We start from the raw sequence: 20,932 nt of genomic DNA on the forward strand, positions 1-20,932 counted from the left end.
ATTATGTGCTCTTACCACCCCCCCGGCCCCCCCCGCGCTTATTCAACGGCTGAATGAGTCGTTGCGAAATTTTCGGCGCGATTTTCAAATTTTACCCCCCCCCCCCCCCCTCCCCCCCCCCCCCCCCCCCCCCCCCCCCCCCCCCCCCCCCCCCCCCCCCCCCCCCCCCCCCCCCCCCCCGAAAAAATCCTGCGTACGCTACTGATTGCCGATAGCTCCGAGGTCTGATATCGAGCAACGTTCACACGGAGTCGGGCTAATTCGGCGCGCGTGCGAAAACGACTTCAATTTTGTACCTCTAACTTCATCAATTGTCATGTCTCTGACATTTTGTTTGAGTAATTTATGGGGACATTTGACAGGCTGTAAGTGGCTCTAATAATCGTAATTTACGAGATTTTCTGACTTGAAATAATCATGGAAGGGGAAGCTGAAGCACCTATCACTGAAGAAGAGAGGAAAATTGTCCAGGAATTCAACTATTTACACGAGAAATCGAAGCAGCTGTTTAATGGATTGAGGTGAGATTATTTTCTTGTCTACCACGTAGTCCCACTCAAGTGTTGCTGCGTGTGCTGTGAATCAGACAATCCGATCACGATTGTTTGAATGAAAGTGAATGTGTCTGTGTTGGTATGTATGTACGTGTATGATAAGCAGAGAGAGGAAAGTTGGAAAATGCAGTGTAAAATAGTAGAAGAAGAGTGTATTGAAAGGAAGAGGGGAATGAGGAATGAGACTTGAGATTATGAGAGAGAAGAAAGTGAGGTAAGATTAAGATTAGAACTTAAGAAGAAAAGAAGTTAGAAGGAGAGGAGGAGGAGGAGGAGGAGGAGGAGGAGGAGGAGGAGGAGGAGGAGAAGAAGAAGAAGAAGAAGAAGAAGAAGAAGAAGAAGAAGGAGAAGGAGAAGGAGAAGGAGAAGGAGAAGGAGAAGAAGAAGAAGAAAAGGAGACAAGGAAAAGGAGGAGAAGAAGAAGAAGGCTAGGCAGAGGCGCAAAGGAGAGGAGGACAAGGAGAGAAAAGAAGAAAATGAAAGAGAAGAAGAAGAAGAAGAAGAAGAAGAGGAAATGATGCAGGAGGAGATGGAGGAGAAGAAGAAGAACTTGTAAGCAGAAGAAGAAGAAGAATTTTAAAAACAAATCATCATACTTATGTTTTTAATCCATTACTGTTCATGCATTATTGATAATTTGTAGTATTAAATGTACTAATATTGAATACATGTAGAACCAAATTGTGGCTTATTTTCTCTTACTTGTTTACTAAATAAAATGGTATATACAGTATGTACATGTATATATAGACAAACAAACATGTATGCAAACAAAAACTATGGTTTATCCCCCTTCTGATGGGTCAAATATATTTATGGAGCTGGAGTTAGGTACAAATATTTTGCATACCTAAGCTAGTGAGATGCCAGAAAGATTGATTGTGTGATAATAAGTACATTTAGGTGGCTACGCTAGGTGCCTCTGTTAAGTGGGCATAATTTAACATTAATAATGAACAACTCTTTGTGTAATGAAAACAAAATTGTAATCACAGTAATGAATGAAATTAGCTATTGTATACTGTTTGCAAAGTTTAAAGGAAACTTCCAATGTATAATAGACATGTAGATACTGATGTAAATATTGATGCATCTTTGACAGTTGACAAATATAAGATGGTAGTAATTAACAAAGTAAATTATGGAAACAATATAAATGATCTGTGCACTACATATGGTGGATATGATTTTTGAAAGGAAATGCCTACTTAGCCATTTGGAAATGTCACTAGAAAAGACAGAAGCAGAGCTGCCAACCAGTTATTCAACAAGTAAAATACAACTTTGGGGATTAAAGAGTACAGTTTTTTAACTCCAGAGGTTGGCAGGTCTTCACATTCATGTAAGAATAACAAAATCATAATTGAGGAACAGTCCCTTCAATAAGAAAAAGTGACATTTGTCAAGGTGAGGAATCTCAGTATACCTAAAAGCCTAATTTTTACCTTTTCCTCCTTTTATGATTCTAGGGACTTGCCACAGTATGGACACAAGCAGTGGCAATCTTACTTTGCCAGAACCTTTGATGTCTACACCAAATTGTGGAAATTTCAGCAGCAAAATAGGTAAGTGATTAATCAATTTTAGAATTGAATTGAAAAGGAAGGTTGAGTTCTAGTAACTTTAGTAAGGGGAAGTTTAATCATGGAATCATGGCAATTTTTCCCGATTTGTTTTCATTTGAAAGAATTTCCAGTGGGTTGTGTTTGAATTGCATCAAAACAATCAGGAATGTACATAATACAATGTAGATGCCAAGTAAATGATTTCATGTAGTAATTACCCGTAAAGCATTGATTCAAGACATACATGTAGCTGCTCTAACTAGCAGTAGATATATGTACAGTTTGTACATATATCTATGGATCTACTTATTGTACCAAAATATCACTCTTATGATAAAAATCTTGTTTACTGTTTGTCTGACATATCATTTAATAGATTCAGCAGTTCAGAATCCATACTCAATTTACATGAATAAAAATCCAATAATGAGAATCCTTGCTGTTGCTATGATAAATTTTGGCAAATCTGCATTGTAGTAAAAAGACAAATTTTAGCATCATGTAAATTATATTTCATTAGGATATAATACATGTACAGTACATGAGCATTTTATGTTTACTTTAAATAAAGGACTGCATGTAGTATTATCTTTACCAGTGTAAAATGCCTTTTGTTAATGAGAGTTATGAGATAGAATCCCCTAACTTTTTTGTTTCCTTTTTCAATTGTACTAGAGATTGTTAGTTTTGCAAAATTATATTTTTTACATTTTTGATTAGAGAGAGAGAGAGAGAGTTCTGGGGACATACCTTGCTGCTCACAGGCAACTTACCAAATTCAACATTTGTTGTTATTTACAAATTCCATTAAAAAAATACTTATAATAATACTAATCAGGGCTATCGATGTAGGACTTAATGGTGCCTGATTTTAGGCAGTCATTGACATTGAAGGAGTTGTTAATGCTGAACCCTCTGTATCGTGATAGAAAGAAGCTAAAGTCATACTTATTACAGAAGCTGTCAATTAAAGGAATGTAAATAAGTAGGGATCATTGCTTTACTTGCACTTCAAAAAGAATTTCCATTCCATTTCATTTCACAGCCACTTGTAAGCATTTTTATCATCGCCTATTTCTGATTATATGCTTTAAAGGCCCACTGCACTACTTGTAGCTATTTGCGCCCTCTGTATAACAAACAATGCCTAATCGGTGACCATTGGTCCCCCATGATCCTCTTTTTCTTATGTTAACTGAGAGCTGAGTTGATGAGATAACCACCTGTCCAGTGACCTTGCAGGGCAGTCTAATCCCTCCTGTAAACTACGGCAGATAAGCTTTAACCAATAATTTTCCTGTTTTTTCCAAAATATATTTTCAAATATTAGTATTTTTGTTATTGGTAACATAAATCAATACAATCATCATGATTGAATAAAATCAGCTTGAATGGATAGGCCATTTTCATAATGTAAGAAAAATTAATGCATACCGGTATGTCTAAATTTGTTGTAAAATGCCTAGCTAGCCTTACTATAAATGTAGCTACAGATCTTTTTGTTCACCTGTAACAAATAATTATATTTCAATAGTCAGAATGCAAATTACAATGTACCTACAGGGACATGTACTGTGCCTTACTTGCTGTTAGGTAGGGCAGCTCAGCTGTAATGTTTGTCCTACCTAGCAACAACCAATCATGTATGCAGTGCGCATTCTGACTATTGAAATAGTCATGTATAACAGGTGAAAGAAATAGCTCGTTGCGAAGTACTGTAAGCTTGTAACTTTGAATACATTTTGAAAATTGGTTATTTTGGTAGACTCTCCACATACAGTATAACTGTTTGCTCAGGACTACATACTGTATACTTCAGCTTTATGAGCATGAGTGGAATGATATTGAAGCTATCAGTATGGACTGAAAAATGGTGAAAATTCCAGACTAATGTGAAAACCTCATCACACATCAGTACATGCCTGTCAAATTTTTGATGAGCAACAACCCAAATGGCTTAAGCAGAACTCTGATTTTTTTTTTGTATTACGGTAGTTAATATCAAATGAGCATTCCATGCTCGTGGAACATGATAGTTGATTGAGAAGCACATTCGGATCATAACTTGGAACAGTTGTATCTAGTTGAATTGCCATTCCAGATTTGTTTGTACATGCATTTACATGTATATAATACATATCAAGCAACATAGAATCACTTCGATACAAACTCATGTACTGTCCATATGTTTTTGTTTGTATCATCTTTTTGTTATGATTGATAATGTATTTTCATTATTGTAGTGTTCACATTTTCTCAGAGAGGGGAGGAGAGAAAGAAAGAAAGAAAGAGAGAGAGAGAGGGAGGGGAGAGAGGGGGGGGGGGGAGATACATGTATATCTAGATAGATAGAGATAGAGAGAGAGAGAGAGGGGTGGTCGGGGGGAGGTCGGGGGTCGGGGGTCAGGGGGTTCTTTACTATTGGTCCATTTTATTCAAACTTTTGCCATTCTGTTTCATTTATTTTTCTGCTTTAATACAATTCAACTTATTACAAGGTTTGGATTACCCTTCAATGTTTAAAATGATTAGAGGTTCAGGGCATCTAAATCTATTACCATATTTTACTGCATCTCAAAACCTACTATTAATTTGCACAATATTATTGTTACTTTTAGGCAAACTTTGGATCTGAGATATGGCTTGAAAAGATGGCAGATTGGAGAGATTGCATCCAAGATTGGTCAGCTGTATTACCACTACTAGTAAGTCTGAAATTATGATACTGTAAGTTATTATATAGCATTACATTGACTTCATTAATAATAGACATTTTTTTTCTCAGAGCATCAAATTGTTATATACTGTTTAAACCATTTGCGTATTTTAGTGTTGTTAATTATTATTATTTTAATGTGTTATAATGTAAAAATACTTTTGTTACATTCAAGAAAATTGATACAACTTAAAAAAGCATTAAGCAATTACTGTGCAGTGTGCACAATGTTTCCAAGGGGTCCGTCCTCTCCTGCCAAAAAATATGTCAACTTTTCAGTTGACATAACATGTAGTGAATGAATGAAGCACCTGGGCAAATTTGTAATTCTCTTCTTATAATAACAGGCACTGATGATTTCAACCCTTTGTATTTCTTAATTGTTTTATGCCATTAATATTTATATAGCAAGATATGACAAAGAGATCTTCTCGTTGACCAAATGAGGTGATGGTTAACCCCTCCCCTCCCACTGTTTACATTATTATATTGGTACCTGGTGGGGAGATGAAGTCATTATCTGGCTAGAAATATTTGATTGAGTCCAAAGTGCAAACAGGGACCTTGTTTTTAAGGTTTCAAGACAATGCAGTAATAGTGATCAATGTCATTTGTTTAGTTTGTTGTAAATGGATATTTTATTTTTGTAGATAAAAAATTGATTAGAGAGATGCAGGGTGCTACAAAGTCAAAGAATAGCAACAAACACAGACATACTAAAGCTTTTTGTCTTGTACTCGTCAGGGTAAATGGCAAGAAAGAAGGGAAAGCCGATATCAGATAGTCCAAAGTTGATTTTTGTTATTAACATATTTATAATGTGACAATCCTTGCATTTTTGTTAATGTTAGGCCAAACAATTTGTAACATATGTTTTGTAACAGATATTAAGATATAAAACACTAACTGGTGAACAAATGCATCATCAACACCTTCAAATACGTACAGTACGTGTCTAAAAGGTCTGCAATCAAACAGCTGTTTTCAAGCATATGCAGTGGTTTTTTCGTAGAGTACAATTTGTAATACCTTAGCCCTAGTGATAAACTCAATGGGGGAAAAAAATCAATTTGTATCCACGGGCCTGTGTTGGTATAGTGTTGCTCTTCTATTGATTTTTCCTCTTGACTTGTAAATGTCACTTTGGTGCCTTGCTACCTGTTTAGGCAGCCCGGTATATGTAGAGTGCAGGTATCAAATATGTATTTATGATTGACTGACCGGTAAGTTACTACGGCAACAGCACATTCATGCGTGCTTGCTCATAAATGTCTTTTTAACAGCCTGTAGAGTGTTAAACTGTTTGTCTTCATCTTTTATGGGATTATCAAGTTTCTCAAATTTATTAGTTTTTAATTTTGGATCTTGATAGTAAAATGGATGACTATCTCTGTTAATAGAAATATTATCCCTTTTATGAATTTAAAAATTTAATCATCCTATCAGTAATTGAAATTTAATATTTGATGTGTATAATAAATCACATCTGTAAAACCAATCAACAAACCACACAAGCAAACAAGCAACACAAACAAAATAAACATACAAACAAGAAAAAAGAGAAGATTACATGTACATCATGTATATATACATGAATGCAGTTTAGACTGTTACCAGTAGTTTTCATTTTTTTCCACATCTTTTCCATCCTGTAAATAACAGAAAATAAACAAAAACTTGATACATTTCTTTTAACCATTTATGATTAATGTGGTCCTTTTGTGATAGCAATCATTGCACACATCAAATCCCATCTGTCTACATGCACTGTGTATACTACAGACAGACACCACTTGCAATAGGATGCTTTCCTCTGCTTTGATCACCATAGCAACCACCTCCGGTAGATTCCAACTCAGAGGAAGGGCTTGTCACCATGATTGATATCCATAAATATCCCCTGGTTAACTGTCAGCTAGTCAGTTAACTAAATTGCTTTGTTTTAAGTACCATCATCAGGAAATTGATGTGCCTTCTGCAGCTGTGTTTGGGAAGTGCATGGAAACACATGCTATTTTTAAGTTCCTAATCAATGATATAGTTTGATTGTGTAGACAGAGAAGGCCATATTCAAATCATCATAATTTCAACAGTATAAAAGAGTGAAATATAAAAAAAAATTGACATTTTTTTTTCTTTAAGCCATTTTCTTATGAAATAAATTTTTCTGTTGTTGAATTTTTTTTGGTACCAGTTTTGATTCATCTTTAAAAGAGCATATATATATTGATATTGTATTAAGTTTCTAAACAGTACACACAGTCACACATGTATTCTTAGTGTGAATCTGCAAGACCATCAGGTACATCCTGTCGAGTGTCGTGTACATAAATTATACTGGTATGTGTACACTGTGACTGCATTAATATTTCAAGGATGGGTGGCAAGGACATGATTGGTATAATTAAGGAAACTGTATGAATGGATGCACATATTCCCTAAGGAAATGTACAAGTCTACAACATTATTATGTATGTGTTGTAATTTACCCATGAAGATGACAATTGGAAATTCTGATGTGCATGTATTACCCACCAACCATCATGCAGGCTGTTTGTAGGAAGAGACAAGTTGATAAAAAGGCAAAGATGACAATGTAGATCTTGACATATATTATCTAAGTTTGAAAAATAAATTCGCTTTCCTTACTTCCTTTCTAGCTTTTAATTTTGTTTTTATTTCTATTTATTACCTGTCAGGTTTTATGGAATGGATTTGAAGGATAATGCTTTGGTGTACTTTATGTTAATAATAAATATTAACCTGATTAGAGTCTAATCAGGTGTATTTATGTATTACTATTACCTGAATTAAAATTTAGTTATTTCCATTCTCCTCTCTCTCTCTCTTCATTTTTTTTCACTTTCAAGCCTGAGAACCAGTGAAACCAATTATCTCCATGAGGCCTTCTCTTTCTACTCTGCTATACGAGCAAGAGGGTACTTCTCAAAAGTTAACCGAGAGAAAAGGTAAGAAATGCATACAGCTTGTAACTCTTTAAAAAAAAAGTTTTATTGCTTGTAAACAGTAAGATAGAACACCTTAATTAGATATAATGATAAGCACTGTAATGTTATCAAGTCAATCAAAGGATTATATGAATCAGTGAATCAGCCCCCCCCCCCCTTTTTGTTTAAATACTATATTTTACAATATATCATTTTGAAAGCAATAAGGTATAGTTTGGACTGGGAACAGTCATTATGCTTTCTCACAAACAGTGAAGATCACACACATTTTTTTACAAATTTATTGTACTTTTGAATTTAATTAAATGTGCCTTTGAACGTTTTTGAACAGATACATGGCACTATATAAATGCTGTGAATCAACATCCTAGTAATGTATATTTAACAGGGTACAAATTAGGTGATAATTTTAATTTCATCTCCTCCCTATCTCTTCCTAACAGTCCAGAATTAATGGTGAAGAAACTGCGATACTACGCCAGGGTGATTGTGGTGGGTCTGTTATTACGCAAGATGGACCTTGTCAAAGATCTAGTGAAGGTTAGTAGTTATTGGTAACTAGAGGAGATTCTATATCAACTCAATTCAATTCATTTTATTTGCACATTTGATATAAATCACAATAACAAACATGCACAATACAAAGTCAATTCCAACAAATTACACAACAGAACAGAAGTATCAAAATGTGGGGGACAAAAAAAAGGCCAAAGACCTATCAAAGGCTTGTCCCTAAACTATATGAGTTATTACATATAAATAAAGTGGTACAACAGGAAGAAAGAGAAGAGCAAGGCAAACTATATCAGTATGGCTAATTCATAGACAATGGATCTGTTTACTTATTGTATGCATATGTTTTAAACAAAGGTTTCACTTGGCAACTAGTAAAACTTGCCACAGGATTGCCTGATATGGCAACAACTAGATGCATTGTGGATTCTATCATACTTTATAGAGATGCCATAGCAAATTATTCATAGCAAATCTTCAACAAGCTGTGCTGTCTTCCTGCACTGGGTACTTGTTATTTTGAGTCATGTTTATAATGATAATAATATGGATATTTATATAGCGGCAGTATAACGCTCATGGCGCTTTACACATATTACCCTAGTTGTAGCCGAGCTGCCAAAGTAAGTAGCGCTCAAGCATATCTGGTACCTACTACCTATTTACACCTGGTTGGAGAGAGGCAAATGTAGTTTAACGTCTTCTCGAAGGACATTAGTGCCGCGGCGGGGCTCAAACCTGTCACTAGACCACAAGATTCACCTCTATGTCTTGTTTCACCAAGGAATGAAATATTATTTTACATACAGAAGAAGTGTGCTTATCTCATAAGAACATAGATGACATAAAATTATATCTTTTTCCTGTTTCAATATGTTTTCATACATATTTTATTTTGTTTAAACATATTTGTGGCTTACACCCAGTAAATAAAGATCGATTGATCGATCTGTAATTGAAAAAAAGTCAGAAAAAATCTTGGAACCAGCGGGACTGACTTGTTTTCAAATACAGATCCATCAATCAATCTTTATTTACTGGGTGTAAGCCACAAATATGTTTAAACAATTTAAATTTCTCCCAGGAAGCATTACATTTATTTAAAAAAACATATTTTATTTGTTTTCATCATGAAATTCTTCCATTTTGTTACAGGAATTGAGTCGTAATCTTGAGGAGTATCGCTCCAACTACAATGCAGAGGACCAGCCTGAGTGGGACTTGGTGCTAGGGGAAATAGAGGCCTTCATTGATGTAAGTTGTGGTACACTTCATTGACATCATTTAAAGGGATTGGGTATCTTTGCCTCAGATTCTAAATGAAATCCTGGATTTAGCCCTTTGCAGAGCTGCCAACTAGTACGGATTTCCCGTAATTGGTACGGAAATTAACGACCATTACGGAATGTTGTTTAAAATTACGGATTAAAAAAAAAAAATAAAAAAAAAATAAAAAAATAAAAATTTTTTTTTTTTTTTTTTTTTTTTTTTTTTTTTTTAAATATCCCCCCCCATTTTTCCTGGAAGACTGTGTTGTGATGATATGAAACTCATTATTTAACAACTTTGTGTGAGTAAAATCACTAAAAATTTCAGATAATCATGTTTCTGTGCAATGTTGGCGTGCCGTTTTTATTAGAGTCATAGCGCCGCATAGGAAATTACTGATTTATACCCAAAATTACTGATTTTGAGCCTTGTGATTACTGATTTTCTGTTCTGGAGGTTGGCAGCTCTGCCTTTGCGACCGACCTGAAAATCTTAAAAATCTATGGTCATGTTTTGGCAACTCAAGGGCAATACAACTTTTTTTTTTAAAGGCCTAATGCAGGAGCAGGGGACCCTAAATATACAGGGCCAAATAGTTTGGTGATTGGTTCCCTTTGACCTTTGACACGATCATTCATGTTTCAGGCTGATGAGAGCATACGTGTATTGGACGAGCAGGCCGTATCACAGGTACAGACCCATCGTCTGACAGAGAGCATTGTTCCATCCAAGGACCCAGCCATCACTAGTGAACTGACCCTACAGGAGGCCATCATTGTAGGGAACTGTTCACACCAGGTCAGTCACAATCCTAGAAATCTATCATTTGAAGAAAAAAAAATTAAATATACAGTAGGCTTGCGGTTGCGCGATGTAAGAGAGGGGGAGGAGTGGGGAGATCTGAAAAGTACTCTCGGTATCCCCAATCCTTGCTCTCTCTCTCTCGCATGGTGCAACCGCAAGCCTACTGTATATCTACATCACCATGCAAGCTGATACTTATGAGCAACATCTAAATTTAGTTAAGTTATAAAGATATTGTTGTTTATTTCTGGTATAATTTCTCCATGAAATAATCATTACTACACTTTAGTACTAACAATTTTTTTTAATTTTTACAAGCCAACAAGAAAAGAGTGACTTATGTTCCAGGGAATTTTGCAGCGCTCTATTGATAGAGGAAAGTTTCTGTTTTGTCACAGTGCCCGTGAAGAGCAGTAGATGATTGGCTTAAATCCGGCTTGATTGATTTCATTTCATACTTGTTTCATTTGTTGAACAAGCTATGGATCTCTGCCATGGGGAGAACAGTTTTAATGTTTGAATTAATTGATGAATAATTAAGGACAAATTATATATGGATGGAAGATTTTCTCTTGAAACACACGAATGATATGCTGAAAAATCATATAGATATCATGGAAAGGCGTAAAATGCTAGCTGTTTCTCGCATTTGGCGTCACAAATCTTGACGTCTACGGAGGACTGCTGAAGACATAAAATCTGGATCTCAACATTAACATTTTGAGAGATATTTATTATGAAACTTATTTTGAAAAGGAAAGTTGTTATATTTGATCAGTAAGGCTTCCCCTTCGCAATGATATGAACTTTGCATCAAAACACTATTGATTCTTAAGGTGACGACTTTAACAAACCACTCGACCCACCAAAATTTAATTAATCACCCAACTGACCAATCAGATCAGTCAGCCAGCAAATTGTTCTACCATTCAATGCCTTCATGTGTTTCCTCCTGCAGGTGAAGTTCAGTGAGTTGACCCTTGACATGTACAGGATGTTACAGACTCTAGAGAGAGAACCGACACTGAGGGAGGAGAACTCTACCAAGGTAACACATCTCTTTGTTAACTTCAAAAGTAACATTTATATTTCATCAAGTTGTGTTATTCTTCATAATAATAATAATAATAGGCATTTCTATAGCGCCGTCTATCTAGAAATTCTATTCCGAGCCGCATTTATTATTACCCCGGCTTTAGCCTAGCTGCCGTATACAGCGCTCTAGCATTTCAAGGAATTAATTCCTGCCAGGTACCCATTTACATCACTTGGGTTGAGTATGGCAAATGTAGATCAATGTCTTGCCAAAGGACGTTAGTGCCGCGGCGGGACTCGAGTTTCACGAAAGTTTCGTACTTGCAAAAATGGCAGTCATTAACAATTTGCCAGAGTTGCTTGGTTTTACAGTACATGTATATCAAAAAGTGTTTTGCCTGCTGGGAGCCAGAAGGGTGTTAACTCCTAATATTTGGTACTGCCCTAATGCCCTTCTGGCTCTTAGTGCATGATTTGGAAAGTTAAAGCTAAGGTGTTGTTTGTTTGTTTGTTTTTATTTCTGTGTTTTCAAACCAGAACATAAGTACATAAAGTAACAATTATTTCTTCATTTTACATAATTATAAATTTTTAAGTACATTAAATAAGATGCATATAAACACAAATATTTAACAATGAACATAGATAAATTACAGACAACGCAGGAGACCGCCATTGAAATAGAATAGTGTTGAAATAGAATAACCTCTGGACTCAGCCATACTGATCATGACTCCTTTTCTCCACCCTTGTCTTTGTGTGAAGGACCAAGGCCAGATTAAAAGACAGAACCCTCACAAGTACCTCCTCTACAAGCCCTCCTTTGATCAGTTCTACACCTTTATGTCAGCTGGAATTAAGGTATGTGTTCTAGGATGCTGTGTGGGTTCATTTCTGCAGAATTATTGTCTTTTCCTTTGTATGTTTTTTAATCATGATTTAATATATTGTTATGTTGAATAAAATGTAATAGGAACTTACATTTCTCATAAAATAATACTTTCTATGTAAAAATTTTGTCATGATAAGGTTCTGTAAGGTTTTGGAAGAATTAGATAGTCAGATAGTTGCAACAATTTTCAGACTACCTCAATAGATTGCTATAAGCTTGTACACATCTAGCAGATTATCTACATGATACATTCATTTCCCATTGGGCTATGAAGAAATCAGTCAATAATGTTCATGGACAGCAATAACAATGGAGAACAAACAAGGAATGAAGTATTTCTCAGAAATTGATATGTGTATCTTATTTTGGTACTGTTAAATTATGAGAAAAAGAATCACATTTCTCTTTCAGCATACTTAAGATTAGATATCTATTTGAACCATTTTAATATCTCTTTTGATATGTTTTGTACTATTTAATAAAACATTGATAGATCCATGAATAGCACATTTAATCATGGTGTACATGTTATTTCAAAAGGAAATCCCAGCTAATTCAGTGCTACTGGTATACCTGGCAGCAAGTTCCTGCACCCCCGGGAAGCCCGACAGCGACGGGGCCTATGACCTGGGAGGGGTAGCCACGAACCCTAAGAAGGAGAATGGAGAGAACCATGTTAAGAGATCCACCCTCCTCAAAGATATTCATTGGTAAGAATGCACCTGCTTCATCCATCCCAGTACACAAGCTATAATTACCATTGACTTTTAATACACATAGTAGTATATACAGGTTCAGTACCAATATAATTTGAACCTGCCATTACTTTAATGTCAAACCATGTTTAACTGTTGAGTTAAAGCATATACCAAAATGCCCTAAGCCCCTTTTCTCTGAGATAATGTTGTGGAGATTAAAATAGAGACCTGCGTGTAACAGTGACTTCTTCATATACCAGCACTTTTTATCTATATGTCATAAGACTCAGACATTGTATCAAACTATACTTTACTTTGCCACAGCCATTTTTTAAGCTGTTTACCTCCTCGTATCTGATTTGTTTTTGTTTTCTCTTCTTCAGCATCCATCCTGGAGACCTGTATCCATTCACAAGAAAGCCTCTCTTCATCATCGTTGACAGTCCGAACGCTCATGCATTTACTGTGAGTTTCAGCATCTATTACATTCAAGAGTAGCTCATGGATAATCTCTGCCATGTCTTGATGCTGCTGTGTATGTCATTATGTATTATTTACAGCTTTCAACCTTAATTGCATCGTGGCCTAAATTGGAGGAAGATACCCTTTTTCAGGTTTTAAAGTGAAAAAAAAAGTAGTAATTGAAAATGGCAAAAATCCATGGTATAAATTCTGTAATAATTCTAAATGAAAGGTGAACAGAACTATTGTATTTGGTTGTTGATTGCATTGGTTGTTGAATGTAAAGCTTTCCTTTTTCTTTTTTTTTGCTTCAAACATTTTACTGGAATTAATAGATCAACAGATGGCTTTTCTGTAGATTAATGAGTTTTAAAGTTTAAATTGTTTAAAAAGTTAAAAGATAAAAAGGTCACCTGACTTTAACGGTAGGTCCATTTTTAGAAAAATTTGTTTCAGAAGATACGCAAGACTTGAAAGAAATAAGTCATAAAATTTCAGTGAAAGATTCTTTTGCGTTAAAAAATAATCGCAAAAAATGAAGAGGGGGAGGGTTTATTAAGCCCCCCCCCCCCCCCGGGGCTATATAGGGGCTCCAGGTAATTTAAAGTTTCGCATTATGTTTATTGCTTTATGTGTAGTTCCAAATGTTTGTGTTTTCTCCTGTTTGGAGTTCTCAGAGCATTCCTAACCTGTTTTACCTGCCGACCATCTGCCTCATTTCCTTCATCTTATGTTAATTTTTACCTTTGACCTTTGTAATTGAAAATAATAGACTTCCTTTAATCAAAGGTTCTTTTAAATGTGGAATAAATTGGTTATTATGCTCTTTTCATATTCCACAGAACATTCCTAACCTGTTTGGCCAGCCGACCATCTGCCTCATGTCCCCGATCCAGCTGCCGGTCACCATCCAGGACAACGCCCCTCACAAGGGCAACCTTTTCACCCACTTCCTCCACTCGCCCCTGGCCGCCTTCTGCTACGCCTGCGACATCACCGACGTCCCCTGCCTCCTGTGGGCAAACTGCCAGGCCATGGTCCAGAAGATCATCGAGGAGGGCCACATCCAGGTCGTCAAGTCAAAGACAATCGGTAGGTGTTTTAATAATAATATTATTCAGCTTTTATATAGCGCTTAATACATCTCGGACGGTTCTAAGCGCTTAACAAATATACTATTACCATAATTAACGGTGTATAAACTGCCCTCGTGTATTAACCGCACCCCTCTTTTTCGCCCTTTTTTTTTTGTGTACCGTGTTTAAGATGCACCCCCGACTTTGAATTTTTTTCGGCGGCAAAAAAGTGCAGTTAATACACCGTTAATTACGGTACCCCAGTCATTGGATTCAGTGCTTGCCTTCACACGCTGTGTGCACAATCTCCACTCCCTGGGGAGCATTCCAGCCAGGCTTTACTTGACGTTCAAAAACTGTTTGACCAACAATGACGGTCGCTTCCTATCGGGTACCCTTTTTAATACCTGGGTGGAGAGGAGCAAATGCAGGTTAATATCTTGCCAAAGGATATTAGTGCCATGTCGGGATTCGAACCCTCGACCTTCATATCTCCAGTCAAGCGCCTCAAACCACTCTACCACGACACTCCCACTTCTGCAGGGGATTGCTTGTGGGTAGAATTGTCCTTGTCAAGTGGTGTGAACGTTTGACAGGAGATGTGAAGGATGTAGGTCTGAGACATAAATCTACCCCTGCCACTCTGACCCCTAGAGTAATAAGTGGGTATATGGTGATACGATATCTCTAGAAAGCTCTGGAGTGCCATGAAAGCAGCCATTAAAAAATGGGGGGTTATGAGCATAAATGCATCAATTTAACACAGAGTTAGTTTCAAATGATTACTTCTATATTCAATAATCTCTTTCATTTTTTCGATACACAGTGAAAACTGCATATAAAGAGGGTTCAAAGGAGACAAGAAAAGTAGTCTTTATAGGCAGGTGGTCTTTATAGACATGTTCCTTCATTACATGTCACAATGGGAAACTGCTTTCAAGGGAAACCAAAAATGTGGTCTACTAACAGAGCAAGTCTTTCTATCCAGGTCGCTAAACCAGGTTTGACTGTATTAATACCTTTCAGGTACCTTACATATTTATGTGTCCATTTCTTCCCTTGCAGATCATGTATATAAGCAGTTCTTCAGTGATGAGTTTCTGAGGTTACTGGTTACAAGATTCATATTCTGCTATGGAGCATTGAGATACCATAGAGGATTTAAGGTAAATGATATTCAGTATTTAATTTTACTTCATAACCAATACAAATTTTATTTACAATATTCTATCACATGATGCATATAATCAAAAGTGTGTCATGGCAAATTAAGGCTTCAAATTCTCCATTAATGAAAAAATATGTGGTATAGCTCTATTCGTTTTTGTTTTATTCCTATTTTTGTTTCAAACCTTCTTTGTTTTGATTATACACCACTTGTAGTACTTATCAGGCCTGATAAAAACCCGATTTAAATCGGTTTTCCGATTTTTTATATTTTTCCCGATTTTTTCCCGATTTTTTTTTTCTTCCCGATTTAAAAAAAAAAAAAAAAAAAAAAAAAATCCAGATTTTTTTTTTTTTTTTTTTTTTTTTTTTTTTACCAGGTTTTTTTTCTTCTTCGCTATTAATTTTATCCTGATTTTCCTGATTTCCACCTTATTTTCTCTGTTCTACCCTATTTTTTTCCCAAATTTCCCTATTTTTCCCAATTTTCTCACTCTAAAGGGGGGAATGGTGTTAGATGCTATTTTTTCCCCGCGAATCCTCTTCTTTTTTTTTTACTCAAAGGGGGGCGTGGTTGAGGGGAAAACAAAAAACCTATTTTTTTTTTTAGTGCTCACTATCACCCCTGACTTATAATCCTTTTAATTAATAATGTATGAATGTGAAAAATCTGTTAAACTATGGAAACCTCCTTAGAAGATGTAGAGCTGTTGATATTTATCAGATATGTTTCCAGAATATGGATCAACTAGTACGAGTTCAAATCCCAGCCATACTCTGATATCATTTGGCAGAACAGTAAGATTCATTTTGCCACTGCTAACCCTCAGTTTGATAAGGACAAAATAATTCAATGCTCTTTGCACCTGAGGTAAGCTGAGGTAATAATAGTATACCCTGTCAGCACCTGGAGCATCTCTACTGATGGATGTATAACTTGGCATCTGTTCAGTATTTTAATTGTTTCTTGATGTGTTTGTGATTTTCAGGATGATAGCTACTACCCTCGAAGCAACCCTAGCCTTCTGGGCCATGACATCCTGGAGAGCACACTCCTGCACAAGCAGATCCTTGACCTTGCGTCCATGCTCGATGTGAGGGCGCTCTTTCTTGAATTCGGAGAGATCGAATGATAGGCCGCTGTTATCCTAATACCCCAGTTACACCATCAAGACCAACTCCAGACCGGACAACAGATTGAATGACTAAAGTAATTACATTTCCCTGAGTGGCCAAGAGTCGATCGGTTTGGAGTCAATGTGGAGTCAGTTGGAGAGTCGGTTTTGGTGTGTGACTAAGGTATGAGCAGTCAATAGCAGAAGGGCAATATGGACCAGTGATGTTAGTCGCTGTCTTGGACTTGTTGGTTCTTCATGATAGGTGAAAGGAACCAGAGGACAATCATCTATGGTGTCTTTGAAATGTTTATGGATGGAATGGACACAAGGATGATTATGTTTCTTTATGATAGGTGAAAGAAACGAAAGGACAATTGTCTAGGGTGTCTTTGAAACGTTTATTGATGGAATGGACACAAGGATGATCATGTGGTCTTAGCTGCACAGTATTAACCTTATCATTGCCATATGTAAATGCACCATGTGTTCAAACAATTATATTTTGGTCTTGTGGTATCATAATGGTTAATGCTGATTTAAAGTCCGTTGCTACATTTGTACATGTAATGTTGTTGATGCTACTATCTTGGACATGTCATCTAGGCTTTCGGTTAGTGGTTCATTGTATGCTTGTTTGTGATATACGTATCCTGATATCATCAGGACATTAATTACACAAGTCACTCTTCTTTATTGAATAGGTCCACAGGGTGTTTTGGTAGACATGAGTTATGTTGGAAATCCTATAAAAGACATCCATGACTATAAGACTTCTTGTATGAAAACCCCACTGCAGAACTTGAAGCTACTAGTTCTCTCTATATAGAAAACAATGCCTAAGCGGTGCCTTTTGGCCCCCCATCATCCTCTTTTTCTTATGTTTATTGAGAGCTGAGTTGATGAGATAACCACTTGTCAGTGACCATGCTGGGTGGTCTAATCCTTCCTGGCCAAACTAGTGCAGACAGGCTTTGAGTTACAGGTCATCAAGGTCCTTCAATCAAATTGAATATCCTTATTTTAACAAAGGCATGCATTCTGAAGATTTGAAACAAACACTGTCTTCAAGGAAAAATCAGGGATGTATGGTATTTATCAATAATTTGCAATCATCTCTGTGAGATTAATTGTGCAAGAGAGACATGATCCTATCAACCTTTTGATGCACTGTACATGTATGCTACCTGGAATAGTTCTTTTTTTGTTGTTGCTGAAAATACACTTATGAAATACATATTGTACAAATAATTGGATCAATTATTTCCAGAAATCTGGACATAAACCAGAAAGTGGACTCCCCCCCCAAAAAAAAATCTCCAAATATTTAAGCAAAATATGAAATTTAGGCTTGATCTGAAGGTGGAAGTAAAACATGTTAGCACTTTGGCCACATTTTCTGCATATTTTGGGAATCAACAAATGATGGTATGTCTTATTAAAAATGGGATATTAAATCAAATATGATAGCTGGTTACTGCAGCGGGTAATTTTTTGGAAATTATGTTAATCAAGATAAAGAAAGAGGAGGAGTTAAAAAGACTAAGCTTCTAATTTGCTTGTAAACATGCTTCAGACATGGGTTTGTGTGCTTTAATAGAGCTTTACAGGTACATTCTACATTCCCCATAAACAGTTTTGGTAATTTCATTCATGTTATATAGTATCATAGCAGGATTGTTTGACAGTCTTTATAAACGAAGATGGTTTATTCCACTTTTTAATCTGGGGAATGGCTTAGCCATGTATTAAAAACAGGGTGTACTGTAGACTTGTCATAGCCAGTCCACACTTCTTGGGAAAAAAATATTTATTTGGATAGATATAGCAATATCTTATTTGTGCCATCATTAATTAAATTCATGTGCCATAGCAAAGACCTGTTTAAACACTTTTTGTTTGTTTACATATCATATTGATATCTAAATGAAATATAGAAGTAAAAAATATAACGCACGAGTACCAGTCTGCATTTAATGTAACCTCTGGAAATAACAATTATTTTTAATTGTTGTAATACTTTCCTTTCCTGTTAAACATTGTAAATTCTACATGGTTGATAATAATGGATTTACATGTTGATGTTCATGATTTTGGTTTGTCAATAGTTGTGTATTGACATGAATATTAATGTCTCATGTCTCTATTAATGTCCCATCGATATAAACTAATGTTGGGTCAGTTATCACACTTGCTATCATATGGAAATGTTTAAAATACCATCTTGTGCACAGGCATGCCTCCAAATGTTAAGAATCACAGTCGTGGAGTCACTCACAGAATTTGGCATACTTTATGTTTCAACTGGCGGAAAAACCTTATCATTACGTTCAAACATTGTAGCAAAGAAAGTTATTGAAAAGTTGTGATCATTTTTTTATTTACATACCGATAGGCACAAAAAAATGAAGATTCATGTACCAGTTCAATAAAATTTGCAGAAAATAAATTTGGTCATATATTTCCCATTTCCTGTATGGAAATGCCCAGATATTAAGAAGTGCAATGCATTGATACATAAAAGTATTTAGACCTTGTTTTAATTTGACACGTGCCAGTATTGTCTTATATTCATCCATGAACTCATTGTGTTTTATATGTAACACACAATGATCAAATAGACACAAAATTATTCACAATCTGTTTGCAATATTTAATGGCTGGAAAATTAATCAAAATCATGAATTTTATCTTTGCTAAGTTTTGTTCAGAGTATCGGGCTTATGTGAGGAAACAGGCTGTGTTGATATCAGAAAGAAAGCTAAACATTTCATACAGATATGATCCTAGATCTGTTATTTTTTTTCTTCATTATTGTCTTGTATTATCCTTGTGTGGCAATTTGTATGTATCAAGAGAACATGCATGTAAGCAATATATACAGTTAACAACTAAATTATTCATACCCTTACCAAGTTTTGTAATTTTTAAAAGTATGTGAAAAATTGATTTGTCCTGATTTATGTTTCTTAAAGATGTGTCATATATTAAAGGCACACTGCCATACTTGTAGCTACTTGCTCCCTCTATATAGAAAACTTCCCCAATTGGTGCCTGTTGGTCCCCCATGATCCTCTTTTTCTTATGTTAAATGAGAGCTGAGTTAATGAGAAAGCCACCTGTCACAGTGACCTCGATGGCTCGCTGTGTGGTCTAATCCCTTCTGGCCCAGTAGTGGTGATGGTCTTTAAAGCTTACCTCTAAAAGTATTCAGTAAAGGTCCTAATTCAACCAGTGCACCTTTTATTCTTGAGTTAAGAAATAAAAAATAAAAAATCAAATTTATAAGGGTATGAATAATTCAGTTGGTAACTGTACATGAATACATGCTATAGAGATACCCATGAAAATTCAATGAGTGTGTACACAATAGGTTAAAGATGTAGCATATTCCGACATCTGAGGGTCATGAAATTCCGACATTCCGTAATGTTGGACTGAAAAATAGAATGTGTTCTGCTGCAACCTGTCAAGTGATGAATGAACTCGGTGCAAAATGTATGCTGTCATGTTTGTTTTATAACTGCGTTTATCAACAGTGAAACAGATTGAGTTGTTAGTAAATTTGTAGGAAATTGTGTCCTATAAATACTCCTGCAATGAACTATTTTTTTGGTAAATCTATTCTAAAGCCAATACCATTTTAAATGGTAGTAAGTTATTGTATTGGGATATTGATCCAGCTGCAGCATTCAGAAAAGTTATCTTTTTTTCCATCTTTTCGTTTGAATACTGTCAGTTTTCTTCATCAACTTTACTGGTGAGGCTCTAACTTCCTGCCCTCAAGAATGAAATTTATTGCTGGTTCTTAAAAAGAATTGATTAATTACATTAATGTGTCACAAGTTATACAGATAGGAATTAACATCAATTAAATTTGACAGACTTGTATTTGGGGAGGGGGGAATCTTAGAGACTTTAAGCTCAAAATCTGCCATCAACTAGTGGAAACCATCAAAAGGAAATGTAAGCTCTTTTCACCTTCCAGGCCATAAGGTTATGTGTAATCTGTATTTCTCTTTCTTTTGGGGTCATAGGTTATACATGTGCATGTACACTGAAATCTGTCTACATATGCACTCCAGTCAAGGGAATAT

At 35.8% G+C, this 20,932-nt stretch overlaps 1 protein-coding gene across 1 annotated transcript; it reads left to right on the forward strand.

Moving 5' to 3' along the window:
- The first annotated feature begins 294 nt into the window (after positions 1–294).
- On the forward strand, positions 295–17,679 carry LOC592306 (protein SCAI). Its single transcript, XM_030997866.1, has 14 exons — positions 295–521; positions 2,024–2,119; positions 4,738–4,824; positions 7,706–7,804; positions 8,248–8,344; positions 9,473–9,571; positions 10,232–10,384; positions 11,349–11,438; positions 12,191–12,286; positions 12,858–13,027; positions 13,399–13,480; positions 14,320–14,569; positions 15,619–15,719; positions 16,710–17,679. Exons 1-14 carry the CDS (start codon positions 418–420, stop codon positions 16,851–16,853), a joined length of 1,668 nt encoding a protein of 555 aa, XP_030853726.1. The 5' UTR covers positions 295–417; the 3' UTR covers positions 16,854–17,679.
- Positions 17,680–20,932: the final 3,253 nt, after the last annotated feature.

Source organism: Strongylocentrotus purpuratus, unplaced genomic scaffold (genome assembly GCF_000002235.5).
Source record: "Strongylocentrotus purpuratus isolate Spur 01 unplaced genomic scaffold, Spur_5.0 spur5_scaffold_4, whole genome shotgun sequence".
Lineage (NCBI taxonomy): Eukaryota > Metazoa > Echinodermata > Echinoidea > Camarodonta > Strongylocentrotidae > Strongylocentrotus > Strongylocentrotus purpuratus.